This window comes from Oncorhynchus tshawytscha, linkage group LG03 (genome assembly GCF_018296145.1).
Source record: "Oncorhynchus tshawytscha isolate Ot180627B linkage group LG03, Otsh_v2.0, whole genome shotgun sequence".
Lineage (NCBI taxonomy): Eukaryota > Metazoa > Chordata > Actinopteri > Salmoniformes > Salmonidae > Oncorhynchus > Oncorhynchus tshawytscha.
The window spans coordinates 17,399,764-17,427,435 of record NC_056431.1 but is presented as its reverse complement, the minus strand read 5'-3'; the positions used below and the strand labels follow the sequence as shown (position 1 = coordinate 17,427,435).

The 27,672-nt window shown below is 41.7% G+C and overlaps 1 protein-coding gene across 3 annotated transcripts; it reads right to left on the bottom strand.

Moving 5' to 3' along the window:
• Positions 1–797: 797 nt before the first annotated feature.
• LOC112228900 (pleckstrin homology domain-containing family F member 2) lies at positions 798–25,806 on the bottom strand. 3 transcript variants are annotated; one of them, XM_024394653.2, is made up of 2 exons: positions 25,654–25,806; positions 798–4,365 (listed from the first exon to the last, which is right to left on the bottom strand). In XM_024394653.2, exon 2 carries the CDS (start codon positions 4,352–4,354, stop codon positions 3,608–3,610), a length of 747 nt encoding a protein of 248 aa, XP_024250421.1. In that variant the 5' UTR covers positions 4,355–4,365; positions 25,654–25,806; the 3' UTR covers positions 798–3,607. The 3 variants fall into 3 exon arrangements, with proteins under 3 accessions (XP_024250421.1, XP_024250439.1, XP_024250431.1); XM_024394671.2 differs by lacking the exon at positions 25,654–25,806 and adding an exon at positions 22,696–22,717; XM_024394663.2 differs by lacking the exon at positions 25,654–25,806 and adding an exon at positions 16,251–16,538.
• Between the last annotated feature and the right edge of the window lie 1,866 nt (positions 25,807–27,672).

The following is a 27,672-nucleotide window of genomic DNA, read 5'->3' as shown; positions in this document are numbered from 1 at the left end:
TCCTGATACTTCATCAGAAACATATGAATGTAAGATGTCGAATAAATAAATGAAAGGACAGCTATGAACATGGCATCTTCAGAATGATTCAAATAGCTTTCAGAAATGCTTGGTGCATTTCTTTCTGAATGTTAAAAAAAACAATTTGACCCCCTTTTCTCCCTAATTAGTAGTTACTATCTTGTCTCATCGCTACAACTCCCGTACGGGTTCGAGAGATACGAAGGTCATGCGTCCTCCGAAACACAACCCAACCAAGCCGCACTGCTTCTTAACACAGCGCGCATCCAACCCGGAAGCCAGCCGCACCAATGTGTCGGAGGAAACACCGTGCACCTGGCGACCTTGGTTAGCGTGCACTGCGCCCGGCCCACCGCAGGAGTCACTAGTGCGCGATGAGACAAGGACATCCCTACCGACCAAGCCCTCCCTAACCCGGACGACGCTGACTTAATCACTAATGTTAAGATCTGCACAAGGAAGAAAATTAAAAAATACCTTCTCAGAATTTTCTGGGCTTCTCAATTGAATCACTGGACAAACAGAGCTTGAAAACTGCACTGAGAGCAGTTTGGCTGCTGGATTATGGCATGATTGTTACGAGCACTACATGCCATGTGACTATCAGGCAGCCTATGAGGTCATGGAGCAGTCAGTTCTCAGCTCCCCGAGTAGACTGTCGCCAACCCCTAGCAAGCTCCCTCTAAACGCCATGGTAAATAGTCATTCCCCTCTGAAGCCATGAGGACTTTTTTTCCAACAAGCCGAAGAAGACAAGACAGATTTTAGGCAATATGTTATTTTATACATATATATTTCAATTGAGAAAATTAGTATCTAACGATGATATGCTGTATTACATTCAGGTTTAAGCCCTTTAATAAAGATGTTTTAAACAAGAATTTAAATCAAAATCAAAATCTGAGAGAAGACAAAACGTCACCCGATAGCAATCGAGAGAACTTCAATTCCATGAGACTTGAGTGGTTAACAAACCACACCAGATAATCAGGTAAAGAAAACAAACTCAAAACAGTATGGTATGCTCTCTTTCAGAAATCTCACATTGTTCCCTCAGTTCTGTGTTCAGACATCATTTTTGCTTAATGGGTGTACAATGTTAAATCTCAGGTTGTGTAGGTCCCCCTAGCTCACTCTCCTGAGGTGATATCATACAGGAAATCCAGTCCTGTCAGTCTACGGTCTCAGCGGTAATGTAGCTCTTGTTTACGACCTCTCTCCAGAGAAAGAGAGTAAAGTGCTGGTGTTTAATCCGGTCCATACATGAAGACAAGATGAGCACAAGAGACCTGAAACAGCGGCATTTGTATAACTACATAGTATACTGTACAAAACAAATCCCAAATACTATACAAATATACAAAATCAACAGGATTAAAGAAAAACAAATGTGTTGATTAAGGAAACTACAGATTATGGTAGGATTTGCGTAAATATAGATGTGCCCAATATCTATAAGTAGGATCAACAGCAAAACTTGCTTAAGTGAGTATAATGATAAACCTTCAAGAGTGGGATGTAGTATTTTGAGCATCTGCTTCTTCAACAATACAACCTGATAATCAGAGACAACGGGGTAGGAGATTTACATCGAAGAACTGTATGACGTCTTATTGCTTGCCAAAGAGATGGACTTTTATAGGGTTCTACAGTTACTTCTTAGAGAAGCTAAAAAATGAAAGAAATGATCCCTTTTACCAGTTCTGTCACTCTGAAACACACACACTTCTCAGGATAAACGTTCCATTTTAATCTGAAAGACTGCAAATTAGTTCCAAGTCTATGCCACCTGTGAGCCTGACTGCTTAAGTGTAAAAACAAGTTGCTTTAAAATGAGAGAAAGGATTCCCATGAAAACACAGGAAGATAAACTATGCCTAGACAAAGTGAATTAGATCTGTCTGGCCCAGAGTGTAAAACCTGAAATGGTTAGTGTATTTCACGTTCGCTTCACAGCGTGAAAAAGTGATGTTGGTTGCGGGTAGGTCATTGTTGGTCCTCCAACAAGCCTTTCACATGTCAGCGTCAGCTGACACAGACTGGCCATACCTTATAGGGAAGCTCAGTTGGAAGAGGGACAGGAGGGGGCAGGGATGGTCTCGGTTCCTCAGAGAAGTCGATGGTAGACACTTCCTGTACGTTATGCAATGATATCCCGTTCTCTGTGGTCAGGCAAGTTCAGTTCAGCTTTATTTTCTGACAGGTCAGGATACCCTGGAACTTTGAGGGCAGGTTAGGAAGCAGTCACATACTGAGGAGACCACAGTAAGACAATGGGCTGATTTCCTGATCATCACAGGTCAAGTTTCTGCTCTCACAGCACTCTAGAGGCACTCAGTGGAAACTCCAGCCAGAAACTTGCCAAATACTCTAGATGAACCAAAACCCATCTCCAACACTGGACAGTACCTTATAAAGCATGACTGTATTTTTAGGTGCATGTTTTCTTCTCTGATTTAGTAAAACATATCAGAAGTAAAGCTTTCTAGTGCATCTACACACACAATGATCACACAAACTTCTCCCTACAGCCATTATTCAGCTTAGGGTTATACCGACAGAACACAGCCTCAAAATAGAAGTTACAGTACTAGAGTCTGATGCAATATCTCATTAAAACAGTCCTGCCCAGACAACTCACTTTCTCAAAAAGGCACTGTGTGAAAATTAAGGTCTGTGTGAGGTACATTTTTGGGATGATTGACTATGTGCATTTCAAATACATGCTATTACAAGTTAAGCTGTGGAGAAAAACTCCAACTTCAAAACTGAAAGTTGGCCACCACTCTATGCTAAGACATACACACCTAGAGGAGCTTCACCATACAATTATAAAGCTTTAGCCGATTTGTCATAAGCAACTAACTACAAAAGACAAATCAATAGACAACATATCAGACTGTTCACGTTTCTGGCTTTGATACTGTAATCATTTGAGAGGTTAGTTAAGGAGGGGTTATTTATGTTAGAAAATACTGAAGCAGTTTAAAAACGGAGAAAAAAAAGCACCTACAGGTATTTTACCTGAAATATTTAAAGGGGTAGGTAAGACTATGTAAAGTGTGACTGAATGCTAATCACTTCTCCCCGCAGAAATATCAGCATTGAGGCATGTAAACACACCTCTTAAGGTTCATTGGTAAAAAAAATAATAATAAGGGGAAATGAAATCAAGAATGTAATAGAAGCAAGGATGACATTAGCAGAGAGGACAATGAGAGGTGCTACATTACTCCTAGCATCATTCGCTCCTGTAGTGAGGTCCACTGTTTAATGGAGAACAAAGAGGATGGACTATGGAGCATGCCATACAGGAAGCAGCCATACTACTAATAGTGTGAGGGATATTTTTAACCGAACTTACTACAATTCCCATCAGGCATTTCACTATATTATCATTAAAAAACATTTATTTCAGCAAGAAGAAAAAAGAGAATGTTTCTTCAAAACACTGCTGTCCAATGAATTAATCTTCCTACGCTATTTTTAAGCTGTGGAGGGATAAAAAAAAAAAGTAATTATTAGTGGAATATTGCTAATTGATTACTAAAAGGGGAAAGATGGAAGGCTGTCAGGAAGGCCTTCCTCAGTCACTGCTGTCCTCCTCATCTTCGTCGTCCGACACGTTGTTGAACTTTGACCCTGACCGGCTGTAGGAGTCCGAGCGTGGGCCTAAGCCCATCCCCCCTCCTGCGGAGGCCAGCTGCAGGTAACAGAACTCACACACACGCACCGGCTTGGAAGACTGGCTGGGCAGCAGGAACTTCTTGTCAGAGCACGGGCCACAAACCACATAACCGCACTTGCGGCAGTGGTGGCGGCGGCTGAGGGGCGTGAACTTGATCTTCTGGCAGCGCATGCAGAGGGTGGCCTCTGAGTCTGGTATCCAGACGGCGGCGTGCTCGCCAGTCGGTGCCTTGCCGCTCTTCTCCAACAGGTCGCCCACGCACTTGCCGATGTGGCTCATCCACTCTGACTTCTCAGTAGCGGTGGCGGCGTAGACAGCGAAGGACTTGGTGGGTGTCTTGATGAGCCAGCCGTTCCGCAGGTCGCCCTCGTCAGCCACCGTGTCGATGGTGACGCTCTCCAGCGGGATGATGTGCTGCTTGTTGTACTTCTTCTTCTGGATGACAATGTTGCCGTACACCAGGATGTCGTTGAACAGGAAGAACTGGCGCGCCTTGGGCTTCTTGCGACACAGCTTGGTGAGCACACCTTCACCGATGAGTACGCGGCCCGGTATGACCAGTGGCTGGCCCGCCGCGCCGAAGCAGCCCTCGACTACCTGGATCCGCTTGGAGTTGGCCTCGCTGTTCGCCAGCCGGTCCACCATCTTGGCCTCGCCTGGAGCAGACAGAGAGGAGGGAGAGAGAAAACAATTGTGTTTTAATTTTTAGCAAATACCCCTTCAAAGCTGCGATACAAAGATTGAAAGTGGAAAAAAAGTGTCATCCAGTTCATTGCATTATAAGAATATGAAAAGCGATATAGGAAATATTTGGCAGGCAACACAGACGCGTTTCAATAGAGAACTTCTAGCAAAATGTCCTTGGACTAGGCCTCTCATTTAGTCAGCTGCTTTATTAACTTAAGACTCACTCAAAATGAGCATTTTTTTGTTGAACATCCTACTCCAAAATACATGTTATCTTCCTTTAAAATTAATCTGAAAATCAAGGATAGTTTCATTTTCTCTCTTAATCTCAATGACATCACCAGACCATTCTATATTAACCCAAAAGGTCATTTAACTAGCGTAACGTAACTCTTAGCTAACAATTATTACATACATCTATTAATAAGGTTGGCCATCTCCATTTTGAAGTAGTCAAACGTTTTTCCTCTACTACTTCTATGAGTTAGTAAACAAAGTGAAAGCGAGCATATATTGCCACCTGAAGTGTGCTGTTTGAACAGGTATACATTTACTGCCACCTGCAGTTATGGAATGTTTTCTTACAAGTATAATTCATTGGCTGATCCCTCCTGATGACCTGGATGGAATTATGTGGTCCTTCCTTTACTCATAGGAAGTCCCACCATGCTAACTACTTCAAAATGGTGAAAGTCCGCAATAGCGATGCCCATGCTAAAATGGACCCTTGGGCACTAGAATCCTCTCCCTCTCTATGGGTTGGCTACACTTCCAGGATTACAAATGACCTTGGAGGTTCTCGGAAAATCTGAGGAAGATATGCAACTTGTGACTTGCCACTCTGATCTTAAAAGCGTATCTTGGCAGAAATATGTATTTTTTCAGTGGCGGCACCGCTGCTAAATGATTATAGGGGAAACACTGCTTCAAAGAACGATGAACACACACACACACAAACACTTAGTATTAATAACTCCCATCGTCACCAAAAACAGATCTGGACAAACATTTTAATGAAGGTTGATAGCTGCAGAATAACGGTGTCCACAGAAGATGGGTGTCAAAATCAAAGAGTTTAATATGTGTCTTAAAGGGATAGTTCACCAAAATTACTAATTTATGCCCTGTAAGCAGTCGATGGAGAAGGTATAACAATCCGCGCTTTTGGTTTAGTTTGCCTGGCACGGTTTCCACATGCTAACATTGTGGCATTTGAGGCACAAATCCCACTCAAGTCATGGGACCGATAGCTTTTTTGACACGTCATATCCAAATTATCTGAAAGTATCTAACATTGATTGTAAAGCTCAATAAAGTCACTTGTTGATGCTTTAAACATGAAGCACGAAAAACGCTAATATCAGTCCCATGACTTGGAAAATGTTGAAACAAATTAAATCAAAGCATGGATTGCAGTCATACCTTGTCTATAGACCGCTTACAGAGTAAGGAAACCAATATGTAATTTGGGTGAACTATCCCTTTAATGTACCAGTAGAGAATTTCACTGTGACATTATATTCTAACAGGTTCTGACATACCAGTAGAAAAACCAAGCTGTTCCTATCTAACTTTCCTAATGATGACATTCTCCGTTACTCGCTCGCCTCCTTAACCTCGCTCTCTGCCCAGAAGACACCATCGGTCTCCCCCAATCTAATTCCCTCGCTCTCTCTATCCTGAGGACACCTCCATCTGCAGCTTCACAGAACCATGGCATGAAACCAGAAAGCCCCATTTGCACAAGAACACTAAGGTAACCTGCCTAAATGACTACCGACCCATAGCACTCATGTCTGTAGCCATGAAGTGCTTTGAAAGGCTGGTCATGGCTCACATCAACACCATTATCCCAGAAACCCTAGACCCACTCCAATTTGCATACCGCCTCAACAGATCCACAGATGATGCAATCGCTATTGTACTCCACGCTGCCCTTTCCCACCAGGACAAAAGGAACACCAACGTGAGAATGCTACTCAATGTAGTGGAGCAGGTTGAGAGCTTCAAGTTCCTTAATGTTTACATTACCAACAAACTATCATGTTCCAAGCACACCAAGACAGTCGTGACGAGGGCACAACAAAGACTTTTCCCCCCTCAGAAGACTGAAAATATTTGGCATGGGTCCTCAGATCCTCAAAAAGTTCTACAGCTGCACCATTGAGAGCATCACTGCCTGGTATGGCAACTGCTCGGCACTCCAACCGCAAGGCACTACAGAGGGTAGTGCGTACGGCCCAGTATATCACTGGGGTCAAGCTTCCAACCATCCAGGACCTCTATACCAGGAGGTGTCAGAGGAAGGCCCTCCAGTCACCCTAGTCATAGAATATTCTCTCTGCTACCGCACGGCAAGCAGTACCAGAGCGCCAAGTCTAAACACAAAAGGCTTTGTAACAGCTTCTACCCCCCAAGCCATAAGACTCATGATCATCTAGACAAATGGCTATATATAGTCACTTTAAGACTACCTACATGTACATATTACCTCGACGAACCTGTGCCCCGGCACATTGACTCTGTATTGGTACTCCCTGTATATAGTCTCGCTACTGTTATTTTACTGCTACTCTAATTATTTTATTTTATTTATTTTTTAAACTTTTTTCTTAAAACTGCATTGTTGATTAAGGGCTTGTAAGTAAGCATTTCACTTTAAGGTCTACCTGTTGTATTCGGTGCATGTGACAAATACAATTTGATTTGATCATGCAGCTCATCCTCCTGATTCATCTCTATCCCAAAAGGTAGATGCTCCCCTCATCTCTCCCACTCTTTGGAGTGAATCCAAAACAAGCAAAGCAAACACAGAAGTTTCTCTGCTTTGACCCAACTTCGAGCAAAGGCACTGAGTGGGAGCTTGTAATTGTATATTCATATACACTACCGTTCAAAAGGTTTGGGGTCACTTAGAAATGTCCTTGTTTTTGAAATAAACACGTTTTTTGTCCATTAAATAACATCAACTTGATCAGAAACACAGTGTAGACATTGTTAATGTTGTAAATGACTATTGTAGCTGGAAACGGCTGATTTTTTTATGGAATATCTACATAGGCGTACAGAGGCCCATTATCAGCAACCATCACTTCTGTGTTCCAATGGCACGTTGTGTTAGATAATCCAAGTTAATAATTTTAAAAGGCTAAATGATTATTAGAAAACCATTTTGCAATTATGTTAGCACAGCTGAAACTGTTGTGTTGTTTATAGAAGCAATAAAACGGGCCTTATTTAGACTAGTTGAGTATCTGAAGCATCAGCATTTGTGGGTTTGATTACAGGCTCAAAATGGCCAGAAACAAAGTATTTTCTTCTGAAACTCATCAGTCTATTCTAGTTTTTAGAAATGAAGGCTATTCCATGCGAGAAATTTCCAAGAAACTGAAGATCTCGTACAACGCTGTGTACTACTCCCTTCAAAGAACAGCACAAACTGGCTCTAACCAGAATAGAAAGAGGAGTGGGAGGCCCCGGTGCACAACTGACCAAGAAGACAAGTACATTACTGTCTAGTTTGAGAAACAGACGCCTCACAAGTCCTCAACTGGCAGCTTCATTAAATAGTATCCGCAAAACACCAGTCTCAACGTCAACAGTGAAGAGGCGACTCTGGGATGCTTTTCTTTCAAAAACAAGGACATTTCTAAGTGTCCCCAAACTTTTGAATGGTAGTTGTAAGTCAAAGGTAATTGATGAGAAAGGCTGCATTTGCCCTGTGGGCCTGGGGATGGTACCTTGCAAGAGGGACAGACTTCAGTTGTTTGAACTGGTGATGCACACATGCGTCTCATGCATACGATACTAAAGGCACATTATTTTTGATCACCACAATCTCAAATCAAGCATACAGATCCGCATACACATAGCCTACTCAACTATGCCATCTCTTGATGTTGATACCAAGACAAATTCAAAACATAGGTAAACACACCGCTGGCAGATCTCGAATATGGAGTGGTTTCACTCGCAATTTCACTCCAGGCCTGGCCCCACTGTTGCTGCTCTGGGATTGTGCTAATTAGCAGCAGGAGCTAAGACTAACATAAGCACTGGGGCGAGGCTACAGGCAGGGAGGGCACACGGGCTCACAGTGATCTGTGCATTAGTGTTAGCTCTCTGGGCTAGGTGGCTATTGACAACAGGTGATATGGAGCCAGAGTACAGGGCCTTATGTGGGGACATTATTTCGAGACATATTAGCCCTGTTAGTGAGGCCTCACTGCCTACTGCCATGACGACAAGCTTCAGCTGCAGTCAAGAGGAAGATGAGATCTAGAGCCGGGCCTGAGAAAGAAAGAAAAGAGAGAGAAAAAGAGATGAAGGATTGTGTCAGGGAAATAAATCATAGGGAGTTAGGTTAAGAGAAAGATACAAGGCTGCTTGGTCTCTTCATTGGTACTTAATGCCCAATAGAAAGAGAGGCCTAAACCTTTCAACACGTCTGATTACAACAGATGATCTTGATCTCGTTACACTGTAAAAAAAAAAAAAGCAATACTTTGCGGTGGTGAGGCTGCATGGAGGCATCGATTCAAACACCTACATGTAAATGGAAAAAGCATACGAGGACGCTTTGACATTCAGCATTAAAGTGTGATGCTCTGCGCCCACCGGATTAGGCGTTTTCATCTGAAGGGCCCAACATGTTGGGACAAAACCAACTGCCAATCCTGGTTGTGACTGAACTACTGTGACTCACCTCTGCAAAGTTAAACACAGAGTGGAAAGGGAGGCCTATGCCATTTCAGAGAAAAGTGCTTCAGAGTGAGGCTAAAGATTTTGCATTAACTTTATACAGTAACAGGCCTAACATGTCTTAGGCCTATAGTACATGTACTGCTTCAGTGGATTGAATAGATTTAGTTCTGAAGATGCAGATCTCATCCAGCTCTCATCCAAAATAACAGCATAATGACCTACAAGACATCAGTCTCACTTTCACGCCGCCTCCTCTTCAGTGTGACACGCAGTAAACAGATGGGGAAGACAGAAAAACATCTCATGTCCTTTCAGCTAAGCTCGGGTCATATACCACCACCTTCAGCACAACGGGTCAAACAGTGCACTGCCTGAAAGAGTAAGCACATACGGACTGAATTAACTTCAACCTTTTAATGCTATAGATGTGCTGCTGTCAAATAGATTAGGGTATAGAGTCCACTACCTAGTATCGAGTAATCTCGGAAATCCATAACTAAAATCCCAAGAAATTGCATGATGCATGATTGCAGATGCTCGATTAAGTTCCTAGGGCAGACGAGCTAGAAAAGACACCAGAACGAGGAGGGGAAGCAGAGCTGTAGCTCCAACCACCTCTCCTTGCAGGTTACAGGCTAGTTTATGGGCCAAAATGTTCAATTTCAATAGGCGAACAACAATACTTACTCACACGGATTCCTAAATCATTGCTAAGAATAATGAAAATGACTGCAGTTTCTACTGGTCGTTGTTTTCAGGCTGCGTTGTATTGGTACTAGCTAGGTAACAAGTTAAAGTTAGCTACCACAGAAGTTGAGGTCAAACAAATAATGCTTTATTACCAAGCCGGTGTTTTGCTTGTTTGCTGAATTTTTGTACAGCTTTGACAGTGCTACTGTATATTTTTTGACACGCAAAGACCCAAACGGCATTCCATAGTATGCTATTAGCTTCTTGACATACATTGACACTATTACATTGTACCTCCGTTAGGGCAACATCTGAAAAATAGAGCACTTGGTAGTGTTAACCGGTGCTCGACCAGTCGGCGAACAGTTGATTGTTAAGGGCTACGAATGCCATTATCGTAGCTTTAATAGATTTTGCCTTTGAGCTGTCTCGCTGAAATTTTGTTACTCTTTCAAATGACTGTTTGACTTGTTGACAGCTCGATCCACACAGCAGACATTGTGGGGTAGTTTAGGAATGCTGTGTTGCACGTATAGCGCAAAATTTTGCATCATTAAGTCATGTACCTTCATTATATAGGTATGCACTAGAAGTCGACCGATTAATCGGAATGGCCGATTAATTAGGGCCGATTTCAAGCTTTCATAACAATCGGTAATCAGCATTTTTGGACACTGATCATGGCCGATTACATTGCACTCCACGAGGAGACTGCGTGGCAGGCTGACTACCTGTTATGCGAATGCAGCAAGGAGCCAAGGTAAAGTGCTAGCTAGCATTAAATGTATCTTACAAAAAAAAAAAAAATCAACCTTAAGATAATCACTAGTTAACTAGTAATATCATCAACCCTGTGTAGTTATCTAGCTTGTCCTGCGCTGCATATAATCGATGCGGTGCCTGTTAATTTATCATTGAATCATAGCTTACTTCACCAAACAGGTGATTTAACAAGTGCATTCGTGAAAAAAGCAGTCTTTGCACCAATGTGTACCTAACCATAAACATCAACGCCTTTCTTAAAATCAATACACAAGTATATATTTTTAAACCTGGATATTTAGTCCATATTGCCTGCTAACATGAATTTCTTTTAACTAGGGAAATTGTGTCACATCTTGCGTTCTGTGCAACAGAGTCAGGGTATATGCAGCAGTTTGGGCCGCCTGGCTCGTTGCGATCTGTGTGAAGACCATTTCTTCCTAACAAAGACAGTCAACTTCACCAAACGGAGGATGATTTAACAAAAGCGCATTTGCGAGAAAAATAAATCAATCGTTGCATGAATGTACCTAACCATAAACATCAATGCCTTTCTTAAAATCAATACACAGAAGTATATATTTTTAAACGTGCATACATATTTAGTTCAAAGAAATTCATGTTAGCAGGCAATATTAAAGGAAATTGTGTCACTTCTCTTGCGTTCATTGCAACGCGTTCATTGCATGCAACAATTTGGGCCACCTGGCTCGTTGCAAACTAATTTGCCAGAATTGTACGTAATTATGACATAACATTGAAGGTTGTGCAATGTAACAGCAATATCTAGACTTATGGATGCCACCCGTTAGATAAAATACAGAACGGTTCCGTATTTCACTGAAAGAATAAACTTTTTTTTTCTTCTTCTAAATGATAGTTTCCGGATTTGACCATATTAATGACTTAAGGCTCGTATTTCTGTGTCTCTATTATATTATAATTAAGTCTATGATTTGATAGAGCAGTCCGAGTGGTGGTAGGCAGCAGCAGGCTCGTAAGCATTCATTCAAACAGCACTTTACTGCGTTTGCCAGCAGCTCTTCGCAATGCTTATTGCGCTGTTTATGACTTCAAGCCTATCAACTCCCGAGATTAGGCTGGCAATACTAAAGTACCTATTAGAACATCCTATCGTCAAAGATATAAGAAATACAAAATGGTATAGAGAGAAATAGTCCTATAATAACTACAACCTAAAACTTCTTACCTAGGAATATTGAAGACTCATGTCAAAAGGATCCACCAGCTTTCATATGTTCTCATGTTCTGAGCAAGGAACTTAAACATTTGCTTTTTTACATGGCACATATTGCACTTTTACTTTCTTCTCCAACACTTTGTTTTTGCATTATTTAAACCAAATTGAACATGTTTAATTTATTTGAGATTAAATTGATTTTATGTATTATATCACGTTAAAATAAAAGTGTTCATTCAGTATTGTTGTAATTGTCATTCTTACTACAAAAAAAAAAATATATATATATATATAAATAAATAAGCCGATTAATCGGTATCAGCTTTTTTGGTATCGGCGTAGAAAAAAATCGTAAACGGTAGACCTCTAGTATGCACTACAGCTTTCACATGGGTTTTGCACATCTGGCATTAAACTAGACATCGGCCGATACCGATGTTGGCATTTTCAGCTAATATTGTCCGATTCCGATATGTTCACTGATATATCGTACATCCCTAATTACGATCTCTGTCCTCTCACTCTTTCAAGTTTATTTTTCTAGACATTTCGCCAAGAAGCAGGTTGAGGTTGTGAAAATATAACCAACATTGGGCAGACATGAAAATAGGACAACTTAGGGAAAGTCAACACTCATGTTAGTAGTTCTTTTCCCCACAATGTTTTCTAATCTCCACCCAGCACAGTCAGAAGAGGACTGGCCACCCCACATAGCCTGGTTCCTCTCTAGGTTTGCTAACAAAATGCTAACATTTTCCATAGGCAGGAGGGCATCCAATTACATGGTGTAATGGTCATAATAAACTAATGGTATAGGAGACACTGCCTATAAACAACAGCTTTAAAAAGGCCTGGCTCTCATAATGAATGGTTCCTTGCCCTTACCTTCCTGTAACGTTGAACAGAAGAGGCACCCAATGCAAAACAGTCTTCTTTCAGTCTCAAATTGGGAGACAGTACATCTAAAAATAACCCAAGGTTTCCCCAGATGGGTCACCATTGCAAAACCCTTGTCTTCATGAAGCAGACAAATGGAAGCAGCAGGGGACATTCAACCTTTCTTCTCAATACTGGGCTACAACATTACTTAGCCTAACTGTCAGACACTAGAAAACTTGTTGAGGATCACTGTTTGAGTCAAAGTGCAATGCAGTTCTATACCGGCCCATGTCTCATGAACCCTGGCAAGACAGAGAACTGACTCCGATACCAAGAGAATGAAAGTGCCGGAAGAAAGAGAGGTGTTTGTATGCTCTAACCCAAACAGAAATCTCCAAAACAAGCAAAACCAATTAAGAGAGTTATGTTGTTGACAAGGATGCTGCTGCTTTTGCATATGAGAGGTCAGAAACTGCTTCGCCAATAGAAATCCCCGATCACGCATGTAGGCGATGTCATGGCGACGTTGGCTAGCTAAGCTCATGTGTAGAAACACGTCAGCAGGTCTAACGGTCGTCTGGCGCCAAACTTCGCATGTGCAGGCCGTCAAAGCAAAGGCACTCAATATAAAGTTATTGACGAAAATCAAAACGTGTTTGTCAATTTCACGAGGTTGGAGTAAAAACATGTTCAACTATTTATTAAGACATTGACTTGAATCTAGGTTGTGCCTTTAGACTGAGAAAATTAACTACGAAGAAAGAATTTCACTTCTCTCATTGACTGCTCAAACCCCAAACTGTCTGCTTAGTCTATTTCACAGACGTTTCTGGAAGATTGCCCCTTTAACTGAAGGAAGCGTTGCACAGTGAAAGACGGAGGATGAGCATAATTCTACCAGACAGGAAGAGAAGATCCGCCTCAAGCATTTCAGCTATTAAAGTGAAAGTGTGACTGCCAAGCTCATGATTCACAATACACCTTGTGTACCATTCATGAAAAGAGCAGGTTTTCTTAGCACAGGTTGTAAACATATGATCCCTTATTGAGTGATAAGGGGGACACCCTCACTGTATATAAGTGAGGCAAGACATTTGACTTCACCACCACCCCCACTAGCAGGTGTTTATCAAGAATGGTTCAAGCTGCCAAGTACAGTAAAACAGCTACAGGCCTATGCCTCCTCAAAAAAGGTGGGTGGGTGCAAGTCAATATTAGGAAGGTGTTTGTAATGTTTTGTACACTCAGTGCATAAGTCTAAAATGTATGTAGAAACGGCTGATTGCCCCTTTAACTGAAGGAAGCGTTGCATGAAAGACGGAGGATAGCATAATTCAACCAGACAGGAAGAGAAGATCCGCCTCAAGCATTTCAGCTATTAAAGTGAAAGTGTGACTGCCAAGCTCATGATTCACTACACCTTGGACCATGTAGCACAGGTTGTATGAGAGGATAAGCACACCCTCACTGTATATGTGAGACATTTGACTTCACCACCACCCCCACTAGCAGGTGTTTATGTAAGCTGAAGTACAGTACAGCTACAGGCCTATGCCTCCTCACAGAGACACCTAAAGAATTCAGGCTACTACTTCACTACACCCAAGTCTCTGCTCTCCATTCTCTGAGCTAATGCCCACTCTGCAGCCAGCCACAATCACCAAGGGTCAGACAGACAGAAAAAAATATGTTGAGTCCTTGGAACTGACAGGTACCATTTCATTGTAGTGTAGCACGGTATACCAAGCTTTCAGTCGTTTTTCAATACTAGAAAATGAAAGTTTGCTACTAGAATTTGTTACTTTCGGTACTTCTGTCAGTGTCAAATGTGCCTAAAGTCATCTACTGATTGAGAGAGGATCAAGTATGTCTATCAGGGCAGCCAATGTCCTCTAACAGCGAGAGAGCAACCGCCCTGCTCCACTTACTCTTTGCTAGCTCTAGCCTGGCCTGAGGAACCACTGCACTCAATAGCATTACAGGCTAAAACACTTGCAAGAAGATACCGGTAGCTTCCGAGAAGCGCAGCGGTCTAAGGCACTGCATCTCAGTGCTAGAGGCGTCACTACAGACACTGGTTCGATTCCAGGCTGTACCACAACCGGACGTGATTGGGAGTCCCATAAGGCAGCGCACAAATGGCCCAGCGTCGTCCGGGTTAGGGTTTGGCTGGGGTAGGTCTTCATTCTAAATAAGAATTTGTCCTTAACTAACTTGCCTAGTTAAATGACAAAATTAGTTGGTGATGGGATTTCAGATTGAAAGTTGAGGGACAAAAAGCAAACTTTATCCCCATTATCTGATAGGTGGGGTAGTAGATGCAGAGTCTTGCTTATGGCTCAGCTCAGGCGCTGACATATACACATCATTTACACACACAGTGAGAGAGGTCAGCTCAGACAGATTCAGCTTAGAGGCACCAAGCTCATAAGCTCCATTAGCTGCAGATTAGAATGGAAAACGAATGTGTTTATACAACAAAATGTCAGTGCATCGAATCGTATCGTTTCGTTCCTCTAATCAAACCGAGTCGTTTAAAACCCGAAACATATTGTTCCTGTATCGTATTGGAGCCCATGTATGTACTGAATCATCAAGAAAGGGAAAGTTGCACATCCCTAAGATTTACCACTCAAATAAATGATTAGCGTTATGTAGTTATATATTTTTTTTTAAATGAACCAAAACTCATTGTAATGCAATGATATTGAACTCAAAGGATCTGTCTGGATCAAGTGACATTACTTGACTTTGGCTGATACACCTTTATTTGTTGTGGTATAGAGTATCGAAGACAAAATTCTGGTATCGTGACAACACTACTGCACTGTGTTATTGTCAGCTTACAACAAACAACTTCATCCTCGCTTACCTCTGCGGAGGAAATACAGCCTTACAGCAGAGGACACACTCATGGCTTACCATGAGCACAGCATGTCTACAGAGGATTACATGATCACAATATGAGATAAGGGGGTTGGAAATATGTTGTGTGAAGTGGCTGTTTATGTGAAATCTAAAACAGGTGTGCAGTGCAGGCACATTGACCTGTTGAATAGGACAGGGCTAAGTTGAGGTCAAACCCCGTCACTGCAAATATTGGGGGGGGTTGGTAACCTTTCAAAACAAGCCATTTGACCTAATGGCCTCTGATGATATAGTGGCATGATGGCATTTTCACTTCACATTTAGGCTACTACAGTTGATATGGTACCCTTCCCCAGATCTGTGCCATGACACAATCCTGTCTCAGCACTCTACTGACAATTTCTTTGGCCTTGGATTTGCTCTGACAGGCACTGTCAACTGTGGGACCTTGTATAGACTGGTGTGTGTGTACCTTTCCAAATCATGTCCAATCAATTGAATTCACCACAGGTAGACTCAAATCAAGTTGTATAAACATCTCAAGGATAATCAATGGAAACAGGATTCATCCATGTCAGAATAAGGCTGTAACGTAACAAACATTGGAAAAGGGGAAGGGGTCTGAATAGTTTCCGAATGCACTGTATTTGTAAAATCCCAATAGAGAATACCAACTAAATGCTAAAGAGCGCATTGTAAACATGTTGTACAGTTTCTGAACTAAACAAGTAACTCAAAAATACTACTCACTTAATTTTGCTGCACACACAAAACAAATATTTGCCAGCAAGGCTCTTGGTCCAGGATGGGATTCTCTGCTGCTACCAAGCTAATGCTTGATTTTGGAATAAGCTAACCACTTAGCTAGATAGCTAGCTAGCTACTAAATTTGCACACCAAATGCACAACTGCAGACATTTCGCACATTTTAGACTTAACATACGTTATTAGATATCTAGCTGGCAAACATTTAGTTCTGAATTCCATACTGTAATCAGATCCCCTGACGCATGCTGCACCACAGTGAGTGACTCACAAGGCTCTGATCTCTCGTCGTAGTTTGCTTGTAAACAAACACCATGTGACACGTGACTGGGGACTACCGTAAACTTCATAAAAATGTGACAGGTTAACTATATTACGCAATGTTCTTTATCTCCTATAGTATTGCACAAGTTGACTGCAGGTATTTACTTCAAAAGTATCTACAAATATTAAAATGTATTTAAAAAAACCGAATAAATAGTTTCAACAGTATTGAAAAACCATCCCGTGGCTTTTTCCAAATACCCTGACATATGGTATACTGCCCAAGCCTAATTCGTGACATGCACAATGGCTTGGGACTGTTGTGGATGTGCTCTCTAAACCAGAGCAAACGGACAGTGCATTTACAGAATACAGGGAGGGCCCTTATCAATCCAACAGCAACCAGGTTTGATTTGAATTTCAGTCTAACCTTTGTTAGGGGACCTCTACCTTCAAGTGAAGGTGTGGGACATTCCACTGTGTAAATTATTACAGTGAAGCCACCTGTAAATAGGCTAAATTATAACCTTGTGCAGGTGAGAGCTTAAATTTAAAAAATAAAACACTGGTTTGAGGGACAAAAAAAAAAAACTCTACTCTTAAAATGGCAAATAATTATTCAGCTACTATTCTCTACCGAGAACCTTGGAGGGAAAGATTTAGTCCTTGCCATAACTTTGCTGACTAAGGAGCTAGTAAAAAAAAGCATTAGGCAGAAAGGATGTTAACTTTGACTAGAGGGGAAGCCACCCCCAGTGTTGTGGGGCTAGGCTACATAAAACCTCTGAATCGATTTAATGGAACAGGCGATGGATCATGGGATTCGATTTGAATTGACAAAAATCATTGAATGATTGTCAAAGACAAAGTGCCTGACCCAAATGAACTTGGCTTAAACCTTTGAGGTCACCACCCTTTGACTTCAGCTGCCTCTCAGGCCAAAAGTTGACACGCTATAAATTATCAAAGTACCTTTTTATCTTAACATTATTTCTTAGGCTAGGCCTATAGGTTGACAACATAATTTCAACCTCTACAATTTCCAGTATAGGCAGCGTGGGAGCTTTAGTAAGTCTATGCATTAGCTCAGACCGCTCACAGGGTTGTAAAATCACCATGGAGATCAAGAGTCCGACTGACACGCCTCTTTCCAAACGAGTTGTAGTAGAGGTCAAAGGGCACTGTGTCATGTGGTTGATCCTTAAGCTCTCTGCTTCTATGTGGAGAAGTTGTTGTTACTCATACCACTCACTCAGAAAGCTATGATCGCTCCCTCAGCAGCAGCATTCACTACAGATTGATGTTTAAAGTGAAGAAAAAAAGGGTAGCGGAGCTCCATATGGGGTTTGAGTATGAACACATGATATTTTCTGATGACATGTGAAATGGCTGCTCTTCCAAACGCTTTCCAGGTTTTTGGTAGCGCTCGTTAAACTCAACCATGGTGTCTGTAGGAGCAGAAACTGCGAGGATTTATCTACACAGGAATGCACCATAACAACATCTGTTACACTCATTCAGATGTGCTTATGCGTTCATCATATTCACTTCTGGGACATTTTAATTCAAAAGGTAGCAAAGAACGGTAAAAATGTTGAGTGGTAAGGCTTGCAGTTAGCCACGTTAAAATAAAACTGTCTGTTAATAGCAAGACAAAAACTAGGCTACTCACGGCCCATCTAGCTGTTTGTTTACCTTCATGTGGCTAAAAGTGAAGTTGTCACAAGTTAAATCCTCTCAATGAGTCAAAAGAGAATAAATCAGAAGTAAAAAAGCCCTGCAAAAGTGAGTCTGAATTGTGCTTTTTCAAAAACGCCAGGTTGGAGGCAGGCACAACAAACGCAGAAGTGAAATGCTTACATAATATGAAAAACCCTCCTGTTGCGACAGGAAACTATTTACTATTACATTATAGGCCTTTCTGTGACAGAACTACTTCCTGGTGAGAAAGATAGGCACAATTGACATACACTACACCGATAACTTTAGCAAGCTAAGCAATACCTGTGAGCTACTAAAGCGAAGGCAACCTATTTGTTTCAGAGTGGGAAGTATTCTAGTGTATTTAATCTGCATCCATTTATAAACAGAGCCATATTGGATTACAGGAACCAGAGCAACATCCTGTACCGGTGCGGCAGAGCAGCAAGTTGCCTGAGGCTGGGAGGAGTCCTCCTGGGCAAGTCGACTGCATTTAGCCTCACCTAGGCCTAGCTGGTAGAAAACTGGTTTTACAACGTTAAGCTAAAAAAAAAAAAAAAAGGGAAAACCACTGTCAAGCAACTTATTGTAGGTGCTTCTTTTCAGATGCACATTTTATGCTTTGCCTCTGACCACGTGAAACTACACGAGGGGGGAAAAAATGACAGCACCTTCATTCAATAGGCAATGGCCTATTGACACACTTGCACAACGTTGTCCTTTTGCCCTAAGCCATCTAGGCTACTCTACAGTTATGAGTGAGCAGCATCAGGTACTGGGTAGTCGTGTGTGTTTCGTACCAGAGCAAAAGCAACTGCTAGATTGCTCAATACCTCTAATTTTGACATAATTGTACAAGGCTGATACTCTGACCAGGTGAAAAACTAGCTAACTGATGTCGTAATCGCAATTTCTTAATCTTGGTCCTGGCAACTGAAAGAGTTGCATATTTTAGCCTTAGCACTACACAACGGATTCAAATCCTCAAAGCTTGATGAGTTAATCATTTGAATCAGTTGTGTAGTGCGAAGGCAAAAATATGCCATAAGCAGACGCATTTAGCCAAAGCGACTTGCAGTACACATGCATATATTTACGTAAGGTTGGTCCCGGGAATCGAAACACACTATTCTACTCTACAAACCGAGCAAGGATTTTTTATTTTATTTTTAAGTACACACCTTTGCCTCCCCGGGATGAGGATAAAGTACATTTAATGATAGCTGAGCTGTCATTGTGGTGGTGTTCTGCATTCAAGTTTCTACAAGTTTAAATGGTGATTGATATTTGTCATGATTACTAGTTGGGTAGCAAGCTAAGTGAGTTGAACCTATTTATGGCCGTTGTAAGCTCTCCAGCTACTTAAGTACTGGATGTGGTGATAAACAACAAAACGGCTAGCTATCTAAATTCTGTCTAATTAACTAGCCCAATAATGGACTAAAGGAGCCTAGCGTTAATCTCTATTGCATTCCACAGTGCCCTCTGCCACCTGGACAAGAGGAACACCTATGTGAGAATGCTGTTTATTGACTACATCTCAGCATTCCAACACCATAGTGCCCTCCAAGCTCATCAATAAGCTCAGGACCCTGGGACTGAACACATCCCTCTAACTGGATCCTGGACTTCCTGGCGGGCCGCTCCCAGGTAGTGAGGGTAGGCAATAACACATCTAGCACGCTGACCTTCAACATGGAGGCCCCTCGGGGGTGCATGCTTAGTCCCCTCCTGTAGCCATGCACAACTCCAACACCATCTTTAAGTTTGCTGACGACACAAAGGTGGTAGGCCTGATCACCAACAATGATGAGACAGCCTATAGGGAGGTGGTCAGTGACCTGGCAGTGTGGTGCCAGGACAACAACCTCTCCCTCAACGTCAGCAAGACAAAGTAGCTGATTGTGGACTACAGGAAAAAGAGGGTCGAGTGGGTTGAGAGCTTCAAGTTCCTCGGTGTCCACATTACTAAGGAACTATCATGGTCCAAACAGTCATGAAGAAGGTGCAACAATGCCTCTTAGAATGCACGACAACGCCTCTTCCCCCTCAGGAGGCTGAAAAGATTTGGCAATAGGTTCATGATGATACCAGTATCGCAAAAGGCGGCAAGAAAATAAAACACAAAGCAGATTCAACTTCTTTAGGAAAACATACATAATGTTGGAAACAAACATCAGTCATCCAGAGACACATTGATTTATACTGAACTAAAATACTACATGTAAAGTGTTGTTCCCATGTTTCATGAACTGAAATAAAAAGATCCCTGACCTCCACATCCGGCTTCTTCCACTGCGGGATTGACCTGGATAGCTGATGAAACTGTGTAGCATTTCTGACTGTAATAAAGCCCTTTGTGGAGAAAACACATTCCCAGGCCCAGCCATGGCTGCCCAGTCATATGAAATCCATAGATTAGGGCCTAATGAATTTATTTCAATTAACTGATTTCCTTATATGAACTGTAAATCAGTAAAATTATTGAAATTGTTGCATATTGCATTCAGATTTTTTTCAGTATATTTTCCAACATATAGCACACAATATTTTACATACATCAGGTTTTTAAAGGACCAAAGAGTTTGGTTTACTTCGCGTTTTTATTTTTGACATTGAAAAAAAAAATTCTGATCGCAACAGCCCTATTTGGCATGGGCCCTCAGATCCTCAAAAGGTTATACAGCTGCACTATTGAAAGGATCTTGAATGGTTGCACCACTTGGTATGGCAACTGCTTGGCATCCAACCACAAGGTGTTAATGGTAGTGCGTACGGCCCAGTACATCACTGGGGACAAGCTCCCTGCCATCAGGACCTCTATACTAGTCAGTGTCCTTAAACAAAAAAACTCCCTAAAATTGTTAGACTCCAGCCACCCAGGTCATAGACTGTTCGCTCTGCTACTGCACAGCAAGCAGTACAGATGCACCAGGTCTGGAACCAAAAGTACCCTGAACTGCTTCTACCCCCAAGCCATACGACTAGTAAATAGTTACCCTGACTATCTGCATTGGCCCTTTTTGCACTAACTATTTTGACTCGTCACAAACGCTGCTGCTACTGTTAATTATCTATCCTGTTGCATAGTCACTTTACCCATATGTACACATCTACCTCAATTACCCCGTACCCCTGCACATTGACTCGGTACTGGTACCCCGTGTATATAGCCAAGTTATCATTACGTATTTATTCCTTGTTTTCTATTATTTATACAATTCTCTCTGCATTGTTAGGAAGGGCCCTTAAGAAAGCATTGATTCTCAATTGCAGTACGGTTCTAGAAACAGAAATCACTCTACTTTCATCTCACAACAAAATCATTTCACAGATTAAAAACACACACAATGTTTTGACCGGTTTTAACACAGTTGCACCCGGCAGTATTTTTCAGCGACAAGATGTTTGTTGCGTCTGTCTTTTGTTTACACACGTGTCAGTGATGCAGATAGCTAATTAGCTAGTCCACTGTCTTCCATAAACTAGTGATGTTACGATTAATACCGGTGCTCCGAGGCAATCGCTAAGCAGTTTATTTTTAAGCAGTGTGCCGATGCTTTGTATCGCTTTATCAAAGGCACGTGATCAATGCCTTCCGAAGCTTCGTTTCGTCTAACAAAATCGTATTTTTATTTAACTAGGCAAGTAAGAACAAATTCTTACTTACAAAGATGGCCTACCGGGGAACAGTGGGCAGAACGACAGATTTTTACCTTGTCAGCTCGGGGATTCGACCCAGCAACCTTTCGGTTCCTGGCCCAAAGCTCTAACCACTAGGCTACCTGGCGCCAAACACCTGAATGGCTAGGTATCAGCTTCGGAAGAAGACAAAAAGGCTACACTGTGCATGTGGGATGTCATCTATAATAATTTGGCTGTGCTAAATTGTTTTGACTACCAGGTGCCACTAGTGTACACAGTGTTGATCAAAGCCTCGAGTAATGAACCTATTTGACACAATTGGCTGGAAATATGCAATGCTTCAGGAAGCTTTGTTTCCCCATCACTGCTGAAAACAAAGGCTGTAAACATAGAAATATGTCTCTGTGGGTACCCTAACCCTACAAAAAGGTCATTTAACCTTTTGATTTTTTTTGCAGTGGTGTAAAGTACTTACAGTTGAATTTGGAAGTTTACATAAACTAATGACTCCAACCTAAGTGTTTCAACCACTCCACAAATGTCTTGTTAACAAACTATAGTTTTGGCAAGGAGGTTAAGACATCTACTTTGTGCATTACACAAGTAATTTTCCCAACAATTGTTAACAGAGATTATTTCACTTATAGTTCACTGTTTCACAATTCCAGTGGGTCAGAAGTTTACATGCACTAAGTTGACTGTGCTTTTAAACATCTTGGAAAATACCTGAAAATGTCATGGCTTTAGAAACTTCTGATTGACTCAAATGATGTCAATTAGCCTATTGGAGGTGTACCTGTGGATGTATTTCAAGTCCTACCTTCAAACTCAGTGCCTCTTCTCTTGACATCATGGGAAAATCAAAAGAAATCAGCCAAGGCCTCAGAAAAAAAGTTGTAGACCTCCACAAGTCTGGTTCGTCCTTGGGAGCAATTTCCAAACGCCTGAAGGTACCACGTTCATCTGTACAAACAATAGTATGCAAGTATAAACATCACGGGACCACGCAGCCATCATACCGCTCAGGAAGGAGACGCATTCTGTCTCCTAGAGATGAACGTACTTTTGTGTGAAAAGTGCAAATCAATCCCAGAACAACAGCAAAGGACCTTGTGAAGATGCTGGAGGAAACAGGTACAAAAGTATCTATACCCACAGTAAAACAAGTCCTATATCGAAATAACCTGGAAGGCCGCTCAGCAAGGAAGAAGCCACTGCTCCAAATCCGCCATAAAAAAGCCAGACTACGGTTTGCAACTGCACATGGGGACAAAGATCGTACTTTTTGGAGAAATGTCCTCTGGTCTGATGAAACAAAAATAGAACTTTTTGGCCATAATGTCCATCATTATGTTTGGAGGGAAAGGGGAGGCTTGCAAGCCGAAGAACACTATCCCAACCGTTAAGCAGAGGGGGTGGCAGCATCATGTTGTGGGGGTGCTTTGCTGCAGGAGGGACTGGTACACTTCACAAAATAGATGGCATCATGAGGTAGGGAAAGTATGTGGATATATTGAAGCATCATCTCAAGACATCAGTCAGGAAGTTAAAGCTTGGTAGCAAATGGGTGTTCCAAATGGACAATGACCCCAAGCATACTTCCAAAGTTGTGGCAAAATGGCTTAAGGATTCACAAAGCCCTGATCTCAAGCCTATAGAAAATCTGTGGGCAGAACTGAAAATGCATGTGCGAGCAAGGAGGCCGACAAACCTGACCCAGTTACACTAGCGGTCAGGAGGAATGGACCAAAATTCACCCAATTTATTGTGGGAAGCTTGTGGAAGGCTACCCGAAACATTTGACCCAAGTTAAACAATGCTACCAAATACTAATTGAGTGTATGTAAACTTCTGACCACTTGGAATGTGATGAAAGAAATATAAGCTGAAATAAATCCGCTCTACTATTATTCTGACATTTCACAATCTTAAAATAAAGTGGTGATCCTAACTGACCTAAAAGAGGGAATTTTTACTTGGATTAAATGTCAGGAATTGTGAAAAACTGAGTTGAAATGTATTTGGGTAAGGTGTACGTAAACGTCCATCTTCTACTGTAAGTAAAAATACTTTAACCCTCCTGTTGTGTTTGTTTCATGTTAATTCATTCTGTGTTCTCGGTACAAAATGACCACCCCACGATAGCGGATTATAAATCCATAATACATAGTCACCTAATGTTGTGTTAGATCTTTTTATCAACTTAAGTTCATGTGAACATTACAAGTTTGAACTTCTATTTGCTATTTATAGCCTTTAGGCTTATACAATTTGAGTTTTTTTTTTAAAGCATAATGTATGGATTATTTTGACTATAACAAATACTCAGATGAAACATAGTGCCATTTATCACAGACTACTTTTGTATCAGTTTATCAAGGACTCTCTCCTCCTCACCAGTTTCATGATCAAGAGCCTCACATACAGTGTATTGTTTGGTCATTGTGCTGCCACAGAATGAATTGTGAGCAAGGCCTCAAAAAAGCTTTTACATACCAGAGCTGCAAGAAAAGTTCTTAATATTATTGAAACAATGTTGCAATTGTTTGTGAGAATGCCAACAGGTGATTCTATTGGGGAAAGGTTCAATGGGGGTTGCCATGGAAGCCAAGAAGGGGAGTGAGGTGTGTGTGTGCTCAAACACACATGCATGTGGGGGTCTGGGAGAGAAAGTGTCCATCTGATGAATGGGCATGTGCCTGAACTCAATTTTATACACTAATTGTCATCTCATCCATTCATTTCTAATGGCTGGTCATTGTTGACCGGGAACACCACAGGTGTACAAAAGTTAAATAAAACACCCAACATGTAATGAAAATCATCCAGGTGTATTTTGTGTGTTCAGATGCCCTGTGTGGACAATGTCATAAGGTTCCATGACTATCAGATTAAATTAATTACATTTTTTTGGGGGGGGGGGCTGTACTTTTGTTTATATGTTTTTTAAATATTTGTGTTACTTCACTAGATTCCTAAAGAAAATATTGTACCTTTTACTCCATACATTTCCCTGCTAACCAAAAGTACTTGTTACATTTTGCCAAGAAAATGGTTCAATTGACACACTTATCAAGAGAACATCCCTGTTCATCCCTACCGTCTTTGATCTGGTATATTTTGGCAATTCCATTTACTTTTGATAGCTCCTTAAGTATATTTAAAACCAAATACGTTTACTCAAGTAGTATTTGACTGTGTGACTTGTATTTTACTTGAGTCATTTTCTATTAAAGTATCTTTGTTTATTCAAGAATGAAAATTGAGTACTTTTTCCCACCTACTGATATGAAAGATACGTTTCTTATGTTTTCAAAACCCTACCGCAAACGATGCGTTAACGTTTAGAACAAGCGTCGGGGCTCAAAAACAAAACACCCCCAGTCAGACGATACTATCGTCAATGGGCGCTAAATAAGATAGTTCGCTAACGACGTCTATGGTGTACTGGTTAACTAGCTAACATTAGCTACTAAAGATTACTCGCGTGGTTAACTTGGCCAACGTTATCTCAAAATAATGCATAATTGGTGTAGCGCTAGCTAGATCAACTTATTTAGTTAGTTGCTAGCTACGCTCATTAGCCACAATGTTAATGCAAAGGCTAGCTAAATCCTCCATTCGGTCCCGTTTCCAACTTACTAGCTAACTTAGCTGCTGTAGTGTTAGCGCAGTGCAGTGGACAAGTGGTGAGTTAACGTTAGCTAGCTACAGTAGCTGTGACTATGGCTAAGAATATAACACAAATAGTGAGATATCATTCCAACAAAGCACATACCCGACTTTAACTTCAGCCAGCAATTTACACGTAACTTGTAGCTTCGTTTAATGAAATTCCACACTTGTCAGTCGCCCTCTACCTTGCTGTCCGCGGGTAGCGGCTCACTCGTTGCCTTGAAAGTAATAACAATATGGCTACAGGGAGTAGTGGCGTCACTTGACTTGTTCAAAAAATATGGGAGTGAGTGCAAGGCTGGGTTGGGCTGGACTGGGACGTGCAGTCATAAACAGGACGGGTCAGGGATAAGTGGCTCACACTGGTTTACCATGTTTTTTGGTCTTTTGTTTTCTTCATAATTTGTTTCAGGATTGGTCAACAGGCCCTGTTATGAAGAAGGCAGGCTACTCCCCTAGTAAACTGGGATCCAACAATAGTAGAGAAGATAACTGCCACGACTCCCTACTGAGTGAATACTCAGGTCATGTTCCACTGCTTGGATATTTCTGACTCCTGACAGATCATACAATGCCTGATAGGTATTTATCAGCTAACCACATATAGGTTGCGTTCCCCTGCTCAGACGTTGCAAGCATCAATCAATGGTTGCGTATCACGTCATTGACTGACAGATTGCTATAACATATAATGTGGTTAGCCAGTACTAAAAATACACTCTATATAGAAAAGTATGTGGACACCCCTTCAAATTAGTGGATTCGGCTATTTCAGAAACATGTATAACATCAAGCACACAGCATGCAATCTACATTGACAAACATTGGCAGTAGAAAGGCCTTACTAAATAACTCAGTGACTTTCAATGTGTCACCATCATAGAATGCCACCTTTCCAACAAGTCAGTTCATCAAATTTCTGCCCTGCTAGAGCTGCCCCGATCAACTGTAAGTGCTGTTATTGCTAGATGGAAATGTCTAGGAGCAACATGGCTCAGCCGCGAAGTGGTAGACCACACAAGCTCACAGAACGGGACCACCTATAGCTGAAGTGCGTAGCGTGCAAAAATTGTCTCTCCTCGGTTGCAACACTCACTACCGAGTTCCAAACTGCCTCTGGAAGCAACATCAGCACAAGAACTGTTCATCAGGTGCTTGATGAAATGGGTTTCCATGGCTGAGCAGCCGCACACAAGCCTAAGATCACCATGCGCAATGCCAAGCGTCACCTGGAGTTGTGTAAAGCTCGCCGTCATTGGACTCTGGAGCAGTGCAAACTCATTCTCTGAAGTGATATATCACACTTCACCATCTAGCAGTCCAAATCTGGGTTTGGCGGATACCAGGAGAACGCTACCTCCCCAAATGGATTGTGCCAACTGTAAAGTTTGGTGGAGGAGGAATAATGGTCTGGGGCTGTTTTTCATGGTTTGGGCTATGCCCCTTAGTTCCAGTAAAGGGAAATCTTAACGCTACAGCATACAATTACATTATTGACGATTCTGTGCTTCCAACTTTGTGACAACAGTTTGGGGAAGGCCCTTTCTTTTTCAGCATCACAATTCCCCTGTGCATAAAGCGAGGTCCATACAGATTAAGCTAGTTTTTTTTCCAAAGTTGGAAGTCTTGAGATTTCCGAGTTCCCAGTTGTTTTGAACGCAGCATTAACTCAGGAACGGACTAACATACATCACTTTCCCTTCAAGTCCATCTGCTTTCTCTTCTATACTGAACAAAAATATAAATGCAACATGCAAGAATTTCAAATATTTTACAGTTACAGTTCATTTAAGGAAATATGTCAATTTAAATAAATTCATTAGGCCCTAATTTATGGAATTCACATGACTGGGCAGGGGTGCAGATATAGGTTGGCCTGGGAGAGCATCGGCTCACCCACTTGGCAGCCAGGCCCACACACTGGGGAGCCAGGCCCAGCCAATCAGAATGAGTTTACCCCACAAAAGGGCTTTATTACAGACAGAAATACTCCTAAGCACCCCAACAACCCCTCTCAGACAATCCAACAGGTGAAGAAGTCGGATGTGGAGGTTCTGGGCTGGCACGGTTACACGTGGTCTGCGATTGTGAGGTTGGTTGGACATACTGCCAAATTCTCTAA